At 49.8% G+C, this 22,515-nt stretch overlaps 2 protein-coding genes across 3 annotated transcripts in view; both read left to right on the top strand.

Moving 5' to 3' along the window:
* The first annotated feature begins 753 nt into the window (after positions 1-753).
* On the top strand, positions 754-9,617 carry TRIM45 (tripartite motif containing 45). The gene is made up of 6 exons (XM_065846696.2): positions 754-1,457; positions 4,260-4,993; positions 6,006-6,135; positions 8,041-8,155; positions 8,374-8,500; positions 9,294-9,617. The coding sequence occupies exons 1-6, from the start codon at positions 769-771 to the stop codon at positions 9,443-9,445; spliced, it is 1,947 nt and encodes a 648-aa protein (XP_065702768.2). The 5' UTR covers positions 754-768; the 3' UTR covers positions 9,446-9,617.
* Positions 9,618-17,978: 8,361 nt separating this feature from the next.
* VTCN1 (V-set domain containing T cell activation inhibitor 1) overlaps positions 17,979-22,515 on the top strand; it is a 10,088-nt gene continuing 5,551 nt past the window's right edge. For both annotated transcript variants that reach the window (XM_065852035.2, XM_071814174.1), the window contains exons 1-2: positions 17,979-18,197; positions 22,056-22,120. In XM_065852035.2, the coding sequence (XP_065708107.2) occupies positions 18,166-18,197; positions 22,056-22,120 (97 nt within the window). In that variant the 5' untranslated portion in view covers positions 17,979-18,165. The remainder of the gene's footprint in view (positions 18,198-22,055; positions 22,121-22,515) is intronic.

Raw genomic sequence — 22,515 nt, 5'->3', positions numbered from 1 at the left:
ACAGTGAAGCCTGGCTGTGTTGCCAGGCTGTGTTCCTATTCCAGTTTTGCTGTTATTGCTTCTCGGCTGTTCAGCAAGCTCACTGGTCATCAGAAGGAAAAACTATGAATGCCTGAAGGCATCCAGTGCACCAGCAAACGGTCTGCAAAGAACTGCAGGCTCCATCAGGTGGATAACCTCAGTGTTTTGAGATGGAAGAACTGGAAAAACAAAAACTACCCAGGGTGCGTGTGGGAAGGGGGCGGTTTCCCAGATGACTGGCTCAGGAAAGACAGGAGCTGTCAGAGGTGGCAAGCAGCAGGAGAGGCTCTTCAGTGCCTCGGCAAGGAGGATGAGGACAAGGGATATAAAGCTACTGGAGAGCATGCAGAGGAGGGCCACGAAGTTGGTGAAGGGTTTGGAGAGGAAGCTGTATGAGGAGCAGGTAAAGTCACTGGATTTGTTGAGCCTGGAGGAGACTGAGGGGAGACCTCATCAAGATCTACAGTTTCCTCACAAGGGGAGGAAGAGGGGCAGGTGCTGATCTCTTCTCTTTTGTGATCAGTGACAGAACCCAAGGGAATGGCAGGAAGATGTGCCAGGAGAGGTTTAGGTTGGACATTAGGAAAAGGTTCTTCACCCAGGAGGGTGGTGGAGCACTGGAACAGGCTCCCCAGGGAGGTGTCACAGCCCCAAGCCTGACACTGTTCAAGAAGAGACTGGAAAACGTCCTCAGACACATGGTGTGAACTGTGGGGTTGTCCTGTGCAGGGACAGGAGTTGGACTCGATGATCCTCGTGGGTCACTTCCAACTCTGGACGCTCCATGATTCCATGACAGCAGGCTTGTGGGGACCCCTCTGCCCGCCTCTGCCTGGCCCGTCCCTCTGGAGGAGACCCGGAGGAGCTGGCAGCGGGGTCCCTCGGCCGCACCGGCACACCCGTCGCCCCTCACACCGCAGCCCCAGCACCTCTCAGCGGGCCCGGCGCCGGTTGGGGTACGACAGCCCCCCAGCCGCCGTCTCCCCTAGCAACGGGGCAGCCCGCGCCCAACGGCCGGGGGCGGCGCGCGGAGGCGGTGCGCGGCGCCATGCTCGGCGGAGCGTCCCTGCCCGGCGGGGCCGCGGCGGCGGGGCTGCCGGTATGGCGTCCGGGTCGCGCTGCCCGGTGTGCGCCGAGCCCTGCGTGTCGCCGCGGCTGCTGCCCTGCCTGCACTCGCTGTGCGCGCCCTGCCTGAGGCGGCTCGGGCGGCTGGGGGAGCCGGGCCGGGCCGCCGCTCGCAGCGTCCTCTGCCCGGTGTGCGACGCTGAGGTGGCGCTGCCGCCCAGCGGCGTCGGTCAGCTCACCCCCGACTACCTGGCGCTGGGCCGCGGCGGGGCGGCGGCGGCGGCGTGCGACCTCTGCGCCGACGGGGCGGCCGTGAGGCGGTGCCTGACGTGCGGGGCCGACCTCTGCCTCTTCTGCTGCCAGGCACACAGGTGAGGTGAGGGGGTGGCAAGGCCCGGCCCGCACGGAGCCACCTGGCCACGGGGTGTGCGAGGCGGCCTTACTTCCCCTCTCGGGCTGCTGGAGGGCAGCGTGTGGCTGGGTGCAGCAGGCAGAGCTCGCCAGAGGGGTAAACCTGCATCCTCCAGTTCAGTCCTTAGCGGTTTCTCCCCACTAGCATCTGCAGACTTGCACCTGATTTAGTTGATAGCAGAGCAGAACAAGGCCCAGCGAAAACCATTTGGAAATTATTTCCTGGTGTGTAGGCAAGATTTTTAAGGATCTGAGTGCCACTGTTGTGCTCCTTCAAATAAGTGAGAGAGGTCTTAGGTTGAAGTCAGGAAAGCGTGAATCTGAAAGCTGTTATGCAAATAATGCTACAAGGCTTTGAAAATGTGCTATGTACTCAGCTGGGGTCCAGCAAAGCTGCTAGCAGGAGGCTGGGCAGCCCTGTTCAGGCGAAGCCTTTAAGTCAAAAGTCAGGCTGCCCTTTGCCTGTGGCAATACCTGCTTGCTGGTTTGCATCTCGGTTTAGCATCACTGGGTGAGGAAACTGGCAGCTCTCCAAGAGGCACAGGTGCCAGCAGAGAACTAGCAGGATGGAGAGCCTGATGTGCTGTGCTGTCTGGCTTTGGAGGAGGCATATCTCCCAAGGAAAATCAGGAAGTTAAACTGCTGGTCTGCCTCTCTTCACCTCCAGAAATGTTTACTTTGTGTATGTGCAAAGGCACCCTTAGGTGAAGTGAAAGGAGATTAGTGGAAGTCCTGACACTAGCCTGCCTACTGTGGTTGCTCCCTCCTGATGATTGACCTGTATGTGTGCCTGTTTACTGTTGTGCCCCTTGTGTACATTTTCAGCATTTCTGTGAGGCTGGGAGCTTACAGCAGTAACAGTATTGCTTCACAGTGTGCCTGGTGTTGCAGCATTTAGTTCTGTTTGAATACAGAAAACCTGAAGAAGTGGCAGCAGAAGAGAGCTGTGTACCTCAGACAGGGTCATGTCAGTAAGGCAGGAAGAAGAGGTGCCTGGAGCAGACGTAGGAGCTGAGGAGGAGGTGGCTGCAGTAGCCTGTGAGCAGGGCAAAGGACAGGCAGCACTAGGGAAGAAAAGTGAGAGGAAGTCTGAATGGTCTTCTGAAGCAAGGAGGTGACAGACAAGGTCAGAAAAATGCCCAGTAACACTAGCCAGGGAGGTCTCTTAGACTGGGTTAATCAGCTCAGTCTATTCCCTCCACATTTGCTGTTCCTTTCCGCTTGATCAGCACATTCTTTCCCCAGAAAGAACTGAGGCATATTCCTTGCTTCCCTGCCCCCCTGCAGTTACTGGTGCCTCTGGTAAAATGGCTTAGACTCTTAGTTACCTTTCCACTCCAGGCTCTAATATTCAGCATACCATTCTGATTAGCTAATGCCTCATAACTCATGCAAGCTGCTGGAGAGTGATAAACCGAGACCTTGAATAGCAGCCTGCTGCACTGACAGAAATAACTGCAGAAGGTATGAAGCAGTAGCAAATATGTCCCCATGACCCACTTCCCACATTTTTTACTGATATCATTTTTTCACCCCACTAGTATCTGCAGACTTGCACCTGATTTAGTTGATAGCAGAGCAGAACAAGGCCCAGCGAAAACCATTTGGAAATTATTTCCTGGTGTGTAGGCAAGATTTTTAAGGATCTGAGTGCCACTGTTGTGCTCCTTCAAATAAGTGAGAGAGGTCTTAGGTTGAAGTCAGGAAAGTGTGAATCTGAAAGCTGTTATGCAAATAATGCTACAAGGCTTTGAAAATGTGCTGGACCCAAGGCAGATTAGTGGGAAATGGAAGGAGTAGTATAAGGACCATGTCCTACCCTGTGGTGAGGTTGCTTTGTGTTGCCAGAGCAACTTTATAAAGCTTGGTCCTTAGAGTGTATCTTTGCTTATGGCTTGGAGCTCCCATCACAACTGCCAGAAGTCATTAGTGCAGGATACAATGAAGGAGGAGAGGCTTTTACATCCTGCTCAATAACTAGTTCCCAGTGTTCAAAACTGCATAAAATTGAAATATTCTAGTGCTGCCCTGTGACATGGTGGGTGTCTGGGTCATAACAGGTTCTTTGTGTCCCATCTTTGGTCTTCTCTCAGCAGGACCAAGCTGACGGCCAGAGGAGATGGAGTTTGACTTTTGAAATATTTAATGTTTAATGACAGGCTGTCTTCTGGCAGTGGCCTGAACTAGATTTTCCCCAAATGAATATTAGAGCTCATTTAACCTCAGCAAACTTAAAGCTGGTGAAAATCAGTGAGTTGATGGCTGAGGAGCCTGGCACGTCCCATTCCTCTCCAGAAATGACTGTCAGCGAGTGATACCTCCAGCCAGCTCTCACTTTGCAGGGCTCATTGCCCTCCTGCTGCCTCTGTCATAGTGGGTTCTGGGGGTAATTGCAAATATCCTGCTTCTGTCAGGCTCCATGAAGTACCTGCTGGAAGTAGCAGCCTGCCAGCCTGTTCCCCAGTCTGTGTGTGGCCATGGTGGGGCACACGATTCTTGTGTCTGAAAACAGTGCTGACTGCATGCAGGGAGCCTGAGAGCAGCCTCTAATGAGCTGCTTGTGGATGCGGTCCTCTTTTGTGTGGAGGCTTGTCCTCAGGAGACCACGAGTCACTTCATGCAGAGTGGATTTCATTAGAGGCTAGAGGGAGCAGCATACACTGTGACTTGCAGTCTGTACAGACTGGCATTCACAAGGGGTCTCAGCTGTTTGCATTCCATATCCAACATGCACAAAGTGATCTGTGGTTGCTCCCTTCTAGGAGACAGAAGAAGACGGCCTCTCATGCTGTGACAGAGCTGGAGAACACCAAGGACTGCAGCCAGGCTGGGAAGCCTCTCTTCTGCCCTTCTCATCCCACAGAGGAGTTAACGCTGTTCTGTGAGCAGTGTGACCAGCCTGTGTGCCGGGATTGCGTTGTAGACAGACACCGGCAGCACCCCTATGACTTCACTGGCAATGCCATCCACAGACATGGGGATGCCCTGCGGGAGCTGCTGAAAAGCACCCAGCAGCACATGGTCACCCTAGAGGGTGTGCTCAGCCAGATTGATGACATGGGCAGTGCCATCCGCAGTCGCACAGACGCTGTGGCCACAGAAATCTGTCTGTTTGCCACTGGCTATGTGAAAGCGATTGAAGAGCACCGGGGCCTGTTGCTGAAGCAGCTGGAGGACTTGAAGGTGCAGAAGGAAAACATGCTGCTCTTGCAGAAGGCCCAGCTGCAGCAGCTGCTGCTGGACATGAAGACAGGTGTGGAGTTCACGGAGCGCTTGCTGACGAGCGGCTCAGACCTGGAGATCCTCATCACCAAAGGGGTGGTGGGGAGCCGTCTGGCAAAGCTGAACAGCGTTGCTTACAACACCCAGCCCAGCGTGGATGATGGGATCCAGTTCTCTCCCCAGGAGAGAGCAGGGCAGTGTTGCGGCTATGAAGTTTTTGGGGTCATTCTCAATAAAGTGGTTGATCCAGCCAGATGTACCCTGCATGGGGAAGGTAATGGGCTGCTGTGCAACTGCTGAATGGGAACATGCTGCTCCTTGAAGTCACCTCTCTGTTCTCTGTACCCATGTACTGTGTTGCTTAAGGCACTGCTGGCTCCCTGCTGTCCAGGCACTGACTAGGGGCAGAGCTAGAGCCCTGCAAGAGGCTGCATTGCTTGCTGAGGGCCTATGCTGGGCAGGGAGCCACAGAGCTGTCCCCAGCCAGATGTATAGAGCGTACTGGAGCTGCCTTCTGCAGCATCACTGACCTCAGCTTGGGATGAGGTGCGAGAAGCACAACCCGTAGGCCAAAGATCACAGCTTACTCAGGGGACGGGAATGGGACCTGCAGTGCCAGCATATGATGCTCTCCTGGCATCCCCAGCTGTTCTGCAGCATGGGTTCAGGCAGATCCCCTCTGTGGCTGAGTTGGTTCATTCCCCTTACAGCTTCTCCTGAGATTGCCATGGGAATAACTGGCATTAATGGTTGCATGGATGTTTGCTTACTAAGGACTTGGAGTAGGGCCAGAAAACAGATAACATTCAGGCCAGGCCACAGATCACAGCCAGCTCTGGTCAGTAATGGCCTGCGCAGGGCAGATTAGACAGACCCAGGGCTCGTTCAGTCCCTTCTATGCTGAACTGTAAGTGCCAAGGTCTCTGGGGCTCCACAATGCTGTTTCCCACACAGTGGGGCTGTTCCTCCTTCGTCCTGGTTGCATGGTGCACCTTGAGCCTTCTGTGAAGATCACAGCTGGGCTCAAAGGGGCAGGCAGGAAGACCACCCTCATCCATATGGACCTCTAGGCTAAGCCTGCTCAACATCTCTCAGTGCCTAAGGCTGTTTGCTTTCTCCTGATCCCCAGTTATATATTTACTTTACCCTGTGAGTGAAAGGAGCTGTACACCCCAGTAGCAGACTCCTGGCTCTGCTGTGATGGGGCTGCAATGCTTCAAAATATGTGGGAGGTGGCAGTCATGGCTGGTGTGAATCCTTTTTGGTCCTGTTTCTCTGCCTTGCAGGTCTTCACAGTGCCCGTCAGAACAAGCTGACTGGCTTTACCCTCCTCTGCAATTACACCACGGGGGAGCAGATGAGGCGAGGAGGAGAGGCCGTGAGGGTCACCATCACCCACAAGGACAAGAGGGACTGGTGGGTATATCTCCTGAGAACTCCCCTTTCACTGGGTTTGCCTTTCTACTTCCCTTACCCTGGCTCCCTCCTTGCTGGGGCAGATGGGAGGACATGCTTCACCATGTAGGTCAGAATATGTAGGAGAAAAGGTTCTTTCCATCGATACAGCAGTGCTTCCCTGCTGGTTATATTTGGTTGTGTGGAGTTTGAGGATGTTGGCTCAGACTTATATTGGGTGATTTGGGACTTAAAACATTCAACTCTCAGTGGGTGTTAGACATTGTCAGAGGGAGCTGTTACTCCTTCGCACCCCTACCAGCAGACAGCCATGCCTCCTGTTTTTGTTAACACCTAATGAGCATAAAATATCGCAGTCCCAAAAATGACCATCCTGAGTCAGACAGTCCACCAAGCCCAGGAGGCTTTGACAGTTGATAGAAATATCTAGTTCATGTTTGGGAGAAAGAATCTGTGTCAGGACTTTATTGTGCTTTCTGTTGTAGTTGCAACCATTGAGCACTTTAGCATGTTTGGAGGTTTTTTAGCAGAAGCAAGGAAGACTGAACTTGAGCTCATAAGTCTTTCCACAGTGGAAATGCTAATCAGAAAAAAAAAAAAAAAAATTTTAACTGTTTCCAGGCTGCACTTTTTACAATAAAGCAGCCAGACACAAATGCAGAACCAATTGAGGGTCAATGCTTACGAAAAACATCTATTTTATAGTACATACAATGTAGCTGGAGCAAGATCCTAGCATAACTTGTTCAAGGAACTGTGTTGGTGGGATGGCCTGATGGAAAAAGGGACAAGATGTTAAAACTCCTTCCTACGTGGAGGTGTTGACAAGGTGTACAGAAGCAGTGCTGGCTGCACAGATGCTTATCAATAGAGCATCGTTGTTCCAGTGTCCTTTCTTTCTTTAGGTACACATACAGCATAGGAAGGTTTGCACATGAGGATTATGTGGATTTTGCTTGGTGGCATAGAGGTCGCTGTGGCCACATTAACTTGATTTCTTGTTCTTGCGTGTATGCAGTTGCTGCACTCGTTGCTGAAAACCGTCTGGCTTTGAGGCACAGCAGCTACAGAAGAGGGTGAAGTGTCACCACAGGGTTCACTGCAGGAAGTGATGAAGGGAGCTGTATTGATGTGAAATGGTGGGGGGTGGGGTATACAGCCTGTAAGTCTGGAAGATTATAAACTGTCATGCTGTGGGCACAAAAGACTAATTAGTGGATATTAGGAAGAAGACCTCCCTCAATGCAAAGCTGCCTGATAACTACCTGTGGAAAACTCTTTCCACCTTTCTGTGAAGCAGACAATCAGTCCCTGAGTAACTAGCTGATGCTTTCTTCCTGGCACTCTGCCCACCAGGTTTCCTTGTGAAACCCAGTGAGCTTCAGTTTGGAAAGGCAGAATTCACCAGCAAGGACCTAGAACTCCTCAGAGCATTGAGGAGAAGAGATGGGGTCAACGCAGTTGGGACAGTGGTCGAAGTGATCCAAACATGCCCCATTTATCTCCTGTCTTCTTTAGGGGCTTTTCTGGAGGTAACTGCTCTCTGAAGCTGTGAATTTACCACATTTCTGAGGGCTCTTATCTGATGGGATAATCTGACCTTCAAGTGTGCTTTCTGTCATCTTCTGCTCTTTCAGTGCTCAGGGTTGCTACAAATCCTTGCAGTGCAGCTAGCTTTGTGTGACTTCCTTTGTATGATTAGTGCAGCTCCCAGTAGCAGGAGAGTGTGAAAGCTACTCACTGCTTGAGCATTGGTCGTGCATCCTGTTAAGCTTGCTTGAGACCCACAGCTCCTGAACAAGGCTGAGGATAAGGAGCCGACTACAAATCTAGGCCAAACAATGGTTCACGTTTACAGCAATTTCCTGCCAGTCACTGACTTCCTGGTTTTCTCTCTGTTCATAGTGCAGTCATGCCAACAGTGTGTGATAATGGTGATGGGACCTACCATATTTCCTACAGCCCTGAGGAGCCAGGCTTGTATGCTGTCTGCGTCTATGTGAAAGGGCAACACGTACAGGTAGCATTTCTTGTTTCTCTTGCACTGCTTTTTCTTTATTTTCTGTTATTTTCCAAGTATTTGCTTTAAATCTTTCTAAGGATTATCTCTACCACTTAGCAGTTGAAGGTTGGCCTGAGTGATCTCTGACTAGCAGGATCACACGGTTGGTTTTTGAAAACACAGAACATCTGATAGTATCCACTACAGCAGCCTCTCTGCTTGTTTGTCCTCTGCAGGGCTCTCCGTTCACTTTGACGGTGAAAAACAAGTTCCGTGAGCACCAAGGTGTGTTTCACTGCTGCACATTCTGCTCAAGCGGAGGGCAGAAAGCTGCTCGCTGTGCCTGTGGTGGGACAATGCCAGGTGGGTTCTCAGCTTTCCCCACATTGCTGACATGATGAAGTACATTGCCTTTGGTCCTATCTAGTGTAGGTAGCTTTGAGTAGATACTCTAGCCCACACATGCATCAGAACTGTGATAACTTGTATGTACATATGTTCTGGTAGGATGCGACTGCAGCAGGACTTGCTAAGGGGCTTTGTAGCACACCCCTTAGACAGAGACCTGAGCCAACTGTGCAGGAGATGGGGCAGGGCACCTCTGTCTTTCAGCCCTTTTCAGTCAGGCTAAGCCTCACTGCATCTATAGTGTTCCTGCTCCAGGGCTGTTGTGCCCAATTCTGTACTCTGGAGAAAGCACAGTCCTTCAGAATGCGAGTTTAACTCCCTTATTTGTTTAATTCTGATCAGCTTCCCTGTCTTTAACCTGCATGTGTCATTGTGTATTTTACATGTTTTTAGTATAGAACAGACCTCTTCCTTTTCCCTTGCCTCATCTGTATCTAGCTCTGGCCATCGCCACTAGCAGCTGGCATGGAGTTCTGCAGACCTGTGTCTTGCATTACTCAACAGGCAAGGGGCCAGAAATATTCATCTGGGGCATAGATATTGGAATGGGAGGTCCCTCTTGATTGTTCTTTATGGAGACCTTTATGGAGTCCTGACAGTTTTGCCCTTGAATATGCTGTGCTCTCAACAGCATGTGCCTCCCTGTTTTACAGAAGTCCTGGGGTTGAAACACTCTCTGAAAACCTCTGACACACTGGGATATTCTGGCCCATTTTGGGTTGAGCTGATGTTTCTGCTTCTCTTGCAGGTGGCTACCAAGGCTGTGGCCATGGACACAAAGGTCACCCTGGCTGCCACCACTGGTCATGCTGTGGACAAGTGAAGGAGAGCTCAGAGTGTTCGGGTGGGCCAGCCAGCAACAATTCGCAGAGGAGTTTTCTCAGGACAGTGGCACTCTGAGCAGCCAGGTGAGCTTCTGCAAGCTCAAGGCACTGCTGCTCACTGCTGCGTGAGCACAAGCCACAAGGATCTCCGCAACCACTGCATAGCCTCGCTGCCAGAATCCAACATCGTGATGGGTATGAGCTGAGAAAGGGGGATGAGGGAAAATAAAATTGTGCCTTATATTTCATCTGGGGGTGTGTATGCAAAGTTGTTTCGTGCCTGAACGGGAGCAAGCTCTGGGAATTGTAGTACTGCCCCCACTTTTGAGGACTTGAGGCCCATGGGGTCAGGCTCTAAGTGGAAACTCAGTCTGAGCAGTTACCTCACAGGAGGGCCAAGATGTGTCTCATTCTGCAGGATCAACAGGTTCTGCTGTCCTTCTTGAAGAGACCAAAGCTGCTTGTTGGGGCACATTCCAGAGGGTTCATGTTCATACCTTAGAAAGGCTTGTCAGCCTGCATATGGCTTCTGCCTCGCTCTTATCTGTGCTGCTGGATTCCATCTTTGCATGTGTGCATGTAGCACAGTCACACTCCTGGGAGCTGCTGTTGTGTTTGCAACTCTTATATTTTCTCCAAGTAAGCTGTAGTTGCATTATGCCTTCCCTGCAAAGTAGGAGTAAGGCAGGTTGGTAATATATCCAAAGGAAATCCAAGCAAAACCCATGGCACTGATGGGAACAGGAATTAGAATGTCGTTCACCCAGACTATATATTATTGTATGTTCTCTATGGAGATGGTGTGGGACGTAGCACTGCAGGGGTGGTGCTGGAGACAGAATCATAAATAATAGAATGTCCAGAGTTGGAAGGGACCCACAGGGATCATCGAATGCAACTCCTGCCCCTTCACAGGACAACCCCACAGTTCACACCATGTGTCTGAGGACGTTGTCCACTCTCTTGAACACTGTTGGGCTTGGGGCTGTGACACCTCCCTGGGGAGCCTGTTCCAGTGCTCCACCACCTTCTGGGGGAAGAACCTTTTCCTAACGTCCAACCTAAACCTCCCCTGGCATATCTTCCTGTCATTCCCTCGGGTTCTGTCGTTGGTCACCAAAGAGAAGAGATCAGTGCCTGCCCCTTCTCCTCCCCTTGTGACGAAGCTGTAGACCATGATGAGGTCTCCTAGTCTTCTCTTCTCCAGGCTGAACAAGCTCAGTGACTTTAGCTGCTCCTCATACGGCTTCCTCTCCAAACCCTTCACCGACTTCACAGCCACCTTCTGGACACTCTCCAGTAGTTTAATATCTTTTTTATAGTGTGGTGCCCAGAACTGCACACAGTGCTCCAGGTGAGGCTGCACCAGTGCAGAGCAGAGCGGAACAATCGCCTCCCTGCCCAGCTGACAATGCTGTGCTTGATGCACCCCAGGATATGGTTGGGTCTCTTGGCTGCCAGGGCACACTGTTGACTCATGTTCAACTTGCTGTCAACCAGAACCCCCAGATCCTCCTCCATGGAGCTGCTTTCCAGCATCTCATCCCCCAGTCTGTACGTACAGTCAGGGTTGCTGCATCCCATGTGCAAAATCCAGCACTTGCTCTTGTAAGAGCAGAGCGCCCAGCAACCAGCTCACCATGGGAAGATCTGGGAACAATTTGAGCACCAGCAGGAACCAGAGGTGCAAGTTTGCAGGTATCTGTCCTGAACTGGGGCAACTAGGCAAGAGCAACAGAAGGAGATGGAATACACTGAACCTCCTGGATTCGGCTTGTGCAGTCTTGGCAAGGCTCTGTTTTTAGAAGAGCTTGCCCCATTTTCCCTGGGGGAGAAGGAGGTGTATCTCCTGGGCTTGTACACACACTGCCAACCCATAGTTGGGGAAATGGCATTTGTGATGAGGAGGAAGAGGCACTTCCCTGGAAGGGCAACTGCTAACCTGACAATTGCTGCCTGTTGCTTGCCTGCATGAAGCAGACACCCTGGGTACCTTCCTTTACAAAACACATTTGTTCAGTTGAGACTGGGAATGCTACTGCCCTGGGGTAACATTACTGGTAGGTGTGTATTGCTAGGGGCTCCAAGTACTGCCTGGGGACCTGGGGACAAAGACCTGACTGTTGGTCACTGGGGAGAGGAATGCTGCTCCAGTGTCAACAGTAAGGACTGGTTCTTGCTTTCTGGCTTGTAAATAGTAGAAATAGTAGAAACCTGTGCTGCCTGTTTGCTTGCTCAGACCTAGAAGACCCTCGTTTTTTCTTCTTACAAAGCCAGTTTTGAAGCCTCTTCTTCCCAGCAAAGGAGATGGATATCCTTATGCAAATTCTGTTTATAGCTCTCCATTAATCATCCAGAAAGGGCTGTCAAACAAGGGAAGGTTAGGCAGCTTAAATCTCCAAGTTAGGCAATTCAAGTCTCCAAGTTGCTGACTCTGAAATTTCAAAGTGAAAGTTTAATGTGAGTTAACCTTTAATGGAACAAACAGTAACTCATTCTTGTCCTTGCTATGTGCAGAGTCAGCCCTAAGTACAGAATGTGATGTAAAATGAAATGCCTTATTTTCTGGGTCTTTCTATTTCTTGCTCCCCCCCAGGAACATGTGCATTGTTTTTTTGCAGAGCTTCCATGCTGTGTTGCAGAGGGAACACATAAGGACAACACTACCTTCTAGGCACATAATTTCAGTCTAAAAAAATCTTAGTCCTCTCAGACAGAGGAATGTGTTTTCTCTTTGCGTTAAGCGTCACTTACACACCCTGTCGCTGACATTTCCCAAGAAGCTGTTAGTGAGAATTACACCAGAAAATATATAAACCCTACAGGGAACTGCAGTCAGCTTGAGGTGAGCAGTTTTCATACAGCATGGGGTGCTGATACTGCCAGGCTCAGGCCCTTGTATTGATTTTTTTTCTTTTTGTTAGACTTGAAGGCTCAGTCAGTCCCAGGGATTATAAGGTATTGACTGGCTACCACTCTGTGTTCGGGCAAAGAGGGCTGTGTGTGAGGATGGCTTGAAGAATCATGTACATAAAATACATTTAATGACCATAGTCACTTTGTGAGGTTTAGGTGTGAGTGTCCTCCCATTATTTGCAAGCAGACTTTGCCCTCAGTGTTGATTACTCAGAACACTTTGCCAAATCAACATATCCTGCTAATCTGCTGGATTCTCACATTGGACCCCAACAGCCATTCCCAGGAATGGCTTCCAGTGCTCGGTTGGTAAACAACCTTGTGCATGCAAGTGGTGGACTAGGAGGTGTAGTTAGTCTATTGGGCTATGTGATGTTATTTCTTACCAGCCGGTCTTTGAGATAACAGAAGTATTTTCAAGGCAGACTGACGGAACAGTAGATATTGGTATTTTTACCAGGACAAAAGCTCTTGGTGTTAAAATTGCCAGTCTCCAAAGTTTGAAAAAAGAAAAAAATAGGGATGAACATGAGGAGTGGATTTGGGAAGCAAGAGGAGGACTTATTCCCTAGGTTGGGAAAAGAGGGTGTAGCTGGAAGAAAAGACACAGCAAGAACAAGACATTGTGGAACACCTGGCAGGGGCCCTGCAGCCTGGAAGGTTCCATGTAGTTGCCTCTAGAGTCAGGTATCACACTAGGGTATCTCTCCCTTCTCAGAAGAGGGAAACCACACTGGTGACACAGCTGCGCTTGAAGCTCTGTGCATGAGTGTCTTATTTGTCCTCAGGAGATAGCAGGAGCAGTGTGGAAGCTGGCTCAGCAGGGCTTCTTGGCCTTCCCAGGGCAAGAGTTGGTTCACAAGGGTGCACTGGCCATCTGAAGTGCCATGTCAACACAGATCCTGGCAGTGGCTCACAGGCAGTGTAGAGGACTTTGTCTATTTCCAGTAAAGGGTGACTCACCACCTCCCTGTTTTGAGAGACAAGGGCTTGTTCTGAGTCCAACAGCTTCTGGCTTCTCCTCAAGGGCAGGCAAGTCTGAGGACAGGTAGAGCTGATAAGCTGGGCCAAGCTTTTCTTCCAGATCGCTAGTGTTCCCATTTCTGGTACTTCTCAAGTATGTCTTGACATCATTGGTACAGGTGTCGGATCACAAGGCTGGAAAAATGTAGAACATTTTTGGCCAAATCCAAATGATAGCTTTCATCTTTTTCAGCCTGCTGGCTGCCTTCACCTCTCTTGAGTGCCCTGTCAAATTTGACTGCTTGTCAGCTTGCCACAACTCCATCTTCTGTTTCTCCTCCTTCACTGACAGCTTCTCCAGTGTTCCAGTGACACTGAAATAAGGCATGAACTTCCTGCAAGTAGAGGAACTCTTCTGACAGAATTATTATTTGGGAAGAAACAAGTTGTATCAGGAAGGGCAAAGCGAATGCAGTCTGGTTCTTGTACCCATGCCTCCCCCAGACCACTGAACATCTTCTCGGACACTGACTCACCTTCAGTCCTTCCTGCCTCCACTGTTCCCTCATGCAGGCAAGAGACACCATGTGCTGTGACCAGCTGTAGGGCACTGACTGGTGGGCCCAGCAAAACTGGTAATGTTTTGTGCCTGCTCTCACCTTCCCCTCAGCAAAGACAGTTGTTGCGTCTCTTCCCAAGGTGCTCACCAGCTTTCACAGACCATGTGAGACCAGATCCTGCTGTCACATTTGTTTGGAATTTGCTAACAGATTCAAAAGTGGTAAGAGCTGTGCAGACCATGTAGTCACAGACCCTTCATTTCTTTGGGAAATATCCTGAAAACCTCTGTTGTTTTTTGCAGTGTAAACATACAGAGAGGAGTAGGCTCCAGCATGAGAGTTGCTCAGAAATCAATCTGATGTTACCCCGGCGAATGGGACTTGCCCTGGTCCTACCAGGGCTGCCTGTTCTGAGAAACAGACAGGCATTTCCAACATGGAACGATCATTGGCTGTGCAGTGAGGTGTGCTGCAGATATGACCTGGAGTGAACTGTTTCTGAAAGATGACACCTCATTTGCACACTGCACCAAACACAGCCATAAATCAGGTGTCACTGAGAGCAACGGGATATTTCCTAATGTACATTTCCCACCAGGCCACTATGGCCTAGAGCTATTCTTAGCTCCTCGTAGTGCTAAATTACAAGAGGTTTAGTGATCAGTAGAATACTACATAATAAATCGGTTTTTTTTTCAGACTAAAAAGGGCTATTCCATGCTACAGCAGAGGAGAAGTGGAAACCATATCAAGTCTGCTTTTGAAGTTTAAACCATTGCAACAACCAAAGAGCTTCAGTAATTCTCAGATTAAAGATTTCCATCCCTCATTTCATTCAGAGGCCAGAGGATGAAGGATGTGCTTTCAGTAACAGCCAGGATTGGAGCGTTCACAGTAGATCCTGTTCACAGTTCTGCCACTGGCCTTTGTCGAGGGTTTTGATTGCAGGGTGACAATCAAACCCTGGCAGATGTATTGTTAACCCCCTCTTCCCTTCCTTCCCCCTTCAGCCCCTCCCTCTCCCCCTTTCCCACTCAGGACAGGCAATCGGGAGGAAAAGAAAGACAGAGAGAAGAGAGTTGGAAAAATTAAAAATGTTTTACTAATGCTACTAATAAGAATAGAGAAAATAATACAAAATATACAAAACCAATCTTGAAAGTCTCAGCAACTGCAGAGCCAGCACCCAAAGTCCTGGATTGGACTCTGCAGCCAACCGGAGCTGGATTCAGTCTCTCACTAGGCCTCAGTTCGCAGGGACAACTAGCAAGGTCCTCTCCTAATGTCGGCCATAAGCAAGAGGGATGAAAAAGGGAAAAAAGGGAAAAAAGGGAAAAAAAGGGACAAGATCTTCGTGATCTCCCACTGTTATATGAAGTATTCATGTGAATGGGATGTTATACTCCGTTGGTCAGTTTCTTGGTCACCTGTTTCTCGTTGCCTCTTTCACGAGATGTGGATCTGTTCCTTATCAATAAGTTTGCATTCCATTGCTATGTTTACCAAAACATGTATCTGGTTCTCCAGGAAAATGCAGCTAATATTAAGGCTTTAGCTGACAGGCAAATTCACTAAAAGAGAAACTTGGTTTTTAACAAAACCAGGACAGCCTTGCACAGGGCATTCAGGAGTTCCTTTACCAGGAGAGTGATTAACTTGCAGTCGAGCACTCAAATTGAAGTAGCACATGAACAGCTGAGTAAACGCAATGCCTAGTCACTCTTAAAAGCACAAAGTCCTACCCTTGTTCCTCTGTCCCTGCAGTCCTGCCCCATCAGAAATGTCACCGGATGTGACACTCCTCTGACCACCTGGGGAGCCAGTTCAATCCCTAATCTGGCAGGAAACCATCCGCTAATTGTACTCTGTTTCACAGTATCACAGTATCACAGTATGTTTGGGATTGGAAGGGACCTCAAAAGATCATCTAGTCCAATGCCCCTGCTGGAGCAGGAACGCCTAGGTGAGGTCGCACAGGAATGTGTCCAGGCGGGCTTTGAATGTCTCCAGGGAAGGAGACTCCACAACCTCCCTGGGCAGCCTGTTCCAGTGCCTGTCACCCTCACTGAGAAGAAGTTCTTTCTCAAATTTAAGTGGAACCTCTTGTGTTCCAGCTTGATCCCATTACCCCTTATCCTATCATTGTTTGCCACTGAGAAGAGCTTGGCTCCATCCTCGTGGCACTCACCCTTTATATATTTATAAACATCAATAAGGTCACCCCTCAGTCTCCTCTTCTCCAAACTAAAGAGCCCCAGCTCCCTCAGCCTTTCTTCATAAGGGAGATGCTCCACTCCCTTAATCATCTTTGTTGCCCTGCACTGGACCCTCTCCAGCAGTTCCCTGTCCTTCTTGAACTGAGGGGCCCAGAACTGGACACAATATTCTAGATGGGGTCTCCCCAGGGCAGAGTAGAGGGAAAGGAGGATCTCTCTCGATCTACTGACCACCCCCCTTGTAATACACCCAAGGATGCCATTGGCCTTCCTGGCCACAAGGGCACAGTGCTGGCTCATGGTCATCCTGTTGTCCACCAGGACTCCCAGGTCCCTTTCCCCTACACTGCTCTCTAATATGTAATTTCCCAGCCTATACTGGAACCTGGGGTTGTTCCTGCCCAGATGCAGGACTCTACACTTTCCCTTGTTAAATTCCATCAGGTTATCCCCCGCCCAACTCTCCAGCCTGTCCAGGTCCCGCTGGATGGCAGCACAGCCTTCTGGCATGTCAGCCACTCCTCCCAGCTTAGTGTCATCAGCAAACTTGCTGATAGTACACTCAATTCCCTCATTTAAATCGTTAATGAATATGTTGAATAATATTGGCCCCAGTACTGACCCCTGAGGCACTCCACTAGATACTGGCCTCCAACTGGACTCCGCACCATTGACCACCACTCTCTGGCTTCTCTCTTTAAGCCAGTTTGCAACCCGCCTCACTACTCTATTGTCTAGACCACACCTCCTCAATTTAGCTGTGAGGATGCTGTGGGAGACTGTGTCAAAGGCGTTACGGAAGTCAAGGTAGACCACATCCACCGCTCTGCCATCATCCATCCACCTTGTTACATTCTCATAAAAGGCTCTGAGGTTGGTCAAACATGACTTACCCTTGGTAAAGCCATGCTGACTGCCCCTAATGACCCTCTTATCCCTGATATGCCTTGAGATGACACCAAGGATAAGCTGTTCCATTACTTTTCCAGGGACAGAGGTGAGGCTGACGGGTTTCCTAACAGGTGACTAGGTTTAGTAAAGGTTTGGATCTCTACTCTCACCAGTCAAAGCTGGTGGGGTGTGGGAGAAGTTGAAGACAAGTTGTGACACGTAACTTCAGCCTGGCATGAGGAGGCTGGAAGAGATGAGTCGTGGGTGCTAATTGCCTTGGAATAGAATTTGCTGACTTTGGTGCCTGTGCAAGAGCCACAGCCTCTTCCAGCTCCCTCTCTGCTGTGTAGAAAAGTCTGTTACATGTTGTGCACCACATCTGGCCATGTTCATCCTTTGTGGAGGTGAACAGGCTCTTGTGGAGTTGAACTGTGGTCCATGAGACTAAGTGCACACTTCTGAAATCTCACACATGCCCAGTTAGAAGTACTCCCTCAAGGCACTGTAAGCGCTCCTGAACCCTACTCAGACTTGCAGCCAGTTTGATCATCATTGACCAGTATTGCTTGGTCTTGATTTTAAACTCTGGTTATTTCAGAGAAAGTAATTTGGTTTTTTATTAGGTGTTGGACTGTTCCTATTCCCTCCAAACATCCTCAGCTCTGCATGGGAAAGCTGTTCCCTCCCACCAACCATCCAAACTTGCTGGAGATGGCTATGGACTCTCAATAATTTCCCTTTTCCCATCCTCCCTGGAACACAGCCCATACATAGATGAGTGGATACACAGGTTGCCCTTTGGGAAACTGAATACAGTGGTGCAAGCTGCCTTCCCTTTTCTGCTCTTTTGCAATCTCTCTGCCCTTCTCAACCTGTTATGCCCAAGAGCTACTCATCCTGCTGCACTCTGACCGCAGGATTAGCTGGCCACCAAACCATGAGCTATGTTATTTTTTGTTTTGAATCAGACATGTTTCTTTAATGGCTGGTGTAAGAAGTCTGTCCTGTTGTCTCAGTGAATAACCAGGCCTCCCTGCTTTTGACTACCCTGGTTGGGGGGGGCTGAGATGCTCTCACTCCTTCCTCATTCCTGAGAGTTCACTGCTTTGGCTCACCACTCCTTAGCTGAGTCCAGTTATTTAAGCAGGACAGCCTGGGAGAATATATCATGCAAAGAACAGGGGCTGTGCTGAGCAGTGTGGGACCTTTAGGCACCTGGTGTTTTGCTCATCTTTGTAGAAGCTGTGACTATGGCATCCCAAGGCCAGGTCATTTTCTGGAGGTATGGTATTATCTGCATCTTCTTTGGGAGAGGGGAGGGAGGGAATTGTGTTTTCCAGACTCCTCAGCTGTATCACTCTGCTGCCAGGAGCTTTCAAGGCGGCATCTCCTTTCAGCCTGACTCTATACTGCACTGACCCAAGCTACTTAAATACCAGTACGGCTTCTTTTATACAATCAGAAAGGCCATGTAGCTTTCGGACATCACTGTGCAGGTTGTCGACTGTAGCCAGGATGGAGATGAGTGTCCTAGAAACTGTGCATGGCTAGAATATGCTACCTCAGGTTTGAATGCTGTGGTAAGCTGGGGTATCAATGGCTTGAGGAAAGCTCTCCATTCCTTCTGTTGGCCCTCAGAGAGTCACTTATGTTTCCATCATGTCAGCATGCTGTGGGAAGAAAGTCAGAAGCTCTCCTACAGCAAGTTTGCTTGCTGTGTGGGTCAGGACTAGGAGCTGGGAAGATGTACAAGCTGCTTTGTGTCTCTCTTTTCAATGATCCTGTTTCCTTTGGAGCTATTGGCCAAGTCCTGGTCAACTGCAGTGAGAAAAAGAAGTAACATGGGGAAGTCCATAAAAATATCTACCTCATAACCTTATCTTGTGATTAGTGGAAAATAATCCCCACCAGACAGGTAAAGTGGCAAACTTGTTTCAACCTCTGGTGAACGCAGATCAAGCTTGCATCTAAACGTGACTGCTTGAACAGAGCTACCACCAAGCTGCATCTCTTCATCCCAGGTGTGGGCTTTTGCAGGCTGGATGGAGTTGGAGGCTCCAGCAAAGGGTGTGAGACACCTCTGTTTGTGTTTACTCTGTCAGAAAGGTTTCAGCTGTTATGAGTATCCATTCCACCTGAGCCGAACAGCAGTGGGGAGGACAGAAGAGACCTCTCGTGCATGAACTGTGCTCCATCTTTCTCACAGGGGGCATCAATGAAGTTTTAAACAGTAATATTATCTGTACCTTTTCACTGTCAAAAGTGAGATCAGTAGTAGACATGGTGTAAATATCCAATGGGCGTCGTATTTCTTGTGAGTCTGGAATGCATGTAATAGCCAGCTCTGTTATTCTCAAGAGGCAACCCAGCTGGCTTTTGTCAGGAAAATGCAATAACTGATGGGTGTGAAAAAATGAACTCCTGCCTCTTGCTGCTCTGAGAACCATCCTCTGGCTCTGCCAGCACCTCTGACTGCCCCAGGCGGCTGCACACAGCCAGACGGCAACAAGTTACTGGAAGCAGCAGGCTTCTTCAAGGCCATTGGCCTCTTCAGGCTAATTTTGAAATGCAGAAATAGCCCAGGGAGGGGGGTGTATTTTCCAGGAAGCTTCAGAGGAGCAGTGAGAGGTTTCTATTAATTTCAGAAAAAAAAAAAACAAAACAGAACAACTCAAAAAATAAAACTGAAGTGGTGAAAAAAGTTGAGCTCTGCTACCATTAACCAGTTACTGGAATTGAAAACTTTCCTTTTGCGTTACCCTGGCCACACTATTTCTTTTCCCTAGTAAGCTTTGATATAAGGAGGAAGGCAAGGGACTTTCAATCTCTTAATCTTCCATGTTTTTGATCCTTGCACCTCTAAACCTGTTCCTGAAGGAAAGCTTACTCCACGCAGAGCTAGATATCAGGAGGATTAAACCTCTGTTGCCTGTCATGGTGGGGCTGCGAGCCTCTCTCTCTCCCCAGGCTGTGCTCGGCAGCATTCAGGCTGCCCAGAGCTGCAGGCAAAACCCCATTTGGCTGCTGAGGAAAAGAACCACAGAAAAGTGAGTAAGATGCACAGACTGGCATCCCGCAGGCTGCCAAAGTGTTGCCAAGAGCTGAGGGCAGCATCAGGACTCTGATTTGTGCAGCCCCAGCTGTCTGCGTCAGCCTGTTTCTGTGCCTCTGAAACACTGGAAGTACAAGGGGTGCTGATGCACAGAAAATTGTTTTTTGCTTGAACTGCTGGACAGGACTGTTGCAAAACACAGCTACTGTCAGCATGTGGCCAGGTTGCCAGCTTCCTCTTGTTTGCCCTGCACTCCAGATTGATTCAAGCCACACAAGTGGCTTGCAGGCAAATATTTTTAAGGCCCTTGTGCTTCTTGGATCTAGCAGTTTCTGTGGAGGAATCTCTGAAGAGCCTGATTTCCCCTTGTCCCTGGCAAGGGCTGTTGAAGAGGGAAGTGGCATCTATGTACCCAAAATTGCCATCCCACCTGTAAGAAATGAGTGGCTTTTCCCATCAGCTCTGCTGCTGACTCATGTGAACATTTATACAGATTTGTGGCACAATCGTGATGAAATACACATTTCTGATCCTTTCTCCTGAGCATGCTGGCATGTGCAGACAGGGCTTCCTCAGACAATTTTCTATTGGCTTTAAGGATGAGAATGTAAAGGAGGCAGTGGGAGGGCAAGCAAGTCTTCTGCAATATCTCCCCTCTTCTCCTTTCCCTCTTTCTCTGTTCCTACTTTCAACCCATCTTCCCTTTCTCATGCTCCTGTTGCTCCCTGCAGGAGGGGCTCACGGACATGTGCAGCTCCCTAGAGCTCCATATCAGCCCCATAGTCCTGGCATCTGTGGTGTTTCAGACACAATTGTGTGAATCACTGATGCAGGCACGCATTAACGTTGGGAAGAGCAGTGCGGATGTACGGACACCAATGTGCTCCTGTGCAGAAGACTGCCTGATGTGTTGGGAAAGAGTGTACTGCAAATCAGTGACTGTAGCTGAAGCAGAGTGGTTGTTTCTGTGCGTGTGGGAGGGCTGTGATTTCTTGCAGCATGGTCCTGCCTGAGGATGAGATGGGAAGAGGCAGCTTGGGAGTTTCTACGGACAAGAGGGCAAAACAATCCCTGGGCTGCCAGCCCTGGACGCTGGTGTGGTGGCTGTGGCTGGTGCCTCCTGCAGCACAGCTCCTTCAGTGGCCTACTGGGTCGGGGAAGGGGAAAAGTCCCCTGTGACGACCTCCTGCAGCTCTCTGGGCTTCTCCTCCAGCAGTCCTTAGCGGGGCTGAGTCCAGAAAATCTGTGACACTGTCAGGCACAGCACATAAGCTCCTCACCCCGGGATGTACCTGTCAGTTGTTGTGAGGAGCTGCTTCAGGGCTTAGTCCGGCACGGAGCTGAGGTCACTGCCACAACCCCCAGCACGTGTGACAATGCACCCAGGGCCGCAGGTGACATCTCCACTGGCTGTGCTGGGAGCCTGCACCAGGCCACACTTATGGGTCTGTCTGAGCCAAGGCTGTGCTGGAGATGGGTGGCACTCAGCAAGGCTTGAGCTGTGCTGCTCCATGCCGTGCTGCTTGTTGCCTCCTCTGCTGGGCTGCTCTGCCTGTGTAGCTTAGTAAGCGGTCTTCTCAGCCTCTCATTCAACAGCCGCTTACTCATCTGTACTTGGGGCATCCCCAAATCAGCCAGCTCACAGTTTCGGCCCTGTTTCCAGCCCCCTCATGCCTGCTGCCTGGCTTGTATTGAGTATATCCTGGGATCAGGGGCCTGTCTCAGTGCTCTGCTCACCTCTCTGGGCAACTGGTCCCTCACAAGTGCCAGCAGGAACTGCCCAGCTCGCTTATGCACCAGGGGATGGAGAAAGGAGCATCCTCCACTGGGACCTGCTGCCTCCTCCCAAAGGCAAAGCCTGGCTCTTCTCCCACCACATGGTCCTTCACCTTTGATGATGAGTGCTCACCCGAGTGTTTGTCACTAGTGTGGTTATTGTGGTCATGTGCTTCACTGCTCCACCTTGGTCTAGGTCTGTGGCCTCAACCTCCTTCCTGCTGGTGGCTCTGCAGACATGCACTGTAGGTGTAGGGTGTGAAAGAGGTGGGCTGTGTGGTAATGTTGTCCTTTATTTTTTTCCCCAAATAGCATGACTACAGTCATTATCATCCTGGCTGCGGTGATTGCCCTGATCATCGGGTTTGGTGTCTCAGGTATGTGACTCTTCAGATTTCTTGATGTTACTGGTAGGATTATGAACTGCTGCTATGGCCGTGTCTCCATCCTGTGCATGGGCTGAGGTGTGATCTTGTGTGGAAGTGCCACCTATGACCCTTTAATGAAGGCTTGCTTTATAAAGCTTGTGTATCAGTGTCGAGGGTTAGGATTGCGGGGTGACAATCAAACCCTGGCAGATGTACTGTTAACCTCCTCTCCTCCCCACTTCCCCTTTTGCCCCTCCCTCTCCCCCCTTCCCACTCAGGACAGGCGATCGGGAGGGAAAGAAGGACAGAGACAAGAGAGTTGGAAAAGTTAAAGATGTTTTACTAATGCTACTAATACGAATAGAGAAAATAATACAAAATATACAAAACCAATCTTGTAAGTC

This window comes from Patagioenas fasciata, chromosome 1 (assembly GCF_037038585.1).
Source record: "Patagioenas fasciata isolate bPatFas1 chromosome 1, bPatFas1.hap1, whole genome shotgun sequence".
NCBI lineage: Eukaryota > Metazoa > Chordata > Aves > Columbiformes > Columbidae > Patagioenas > Patagioenas fasciata.
The sequence above is the reverse complement of the archived record's forward strand: the minus strand, read 5'-3'. Positions and strand labels throughout refer to the sequence as shown.

Excerpts from the sequence above, each read along its gene's own strand:
- TRIM45 (XM_065846696.2), top strand. The coding sequence starts at position 769 with ATGATCCTCGTGGGTCACTTCCAACTCTGGACGCTCCATGATTCCATG. Across the intron at positions 1,458-4,259 it reads TTCTGCTGCCAGGCACACAG|GAGACAGAAGAAGACGGCCT; the intron begins GTGAGGTGAGGG and ends GCTCCCTTCTAG. Across the intron at positions 4,994-6,005 it reads ATGTACCCTGCATGGGGAAG|GTCTTCACAGTGCCCGTCAG; the intron begins GTAATGGGCTGC and ends TCTGCCTTGCAG.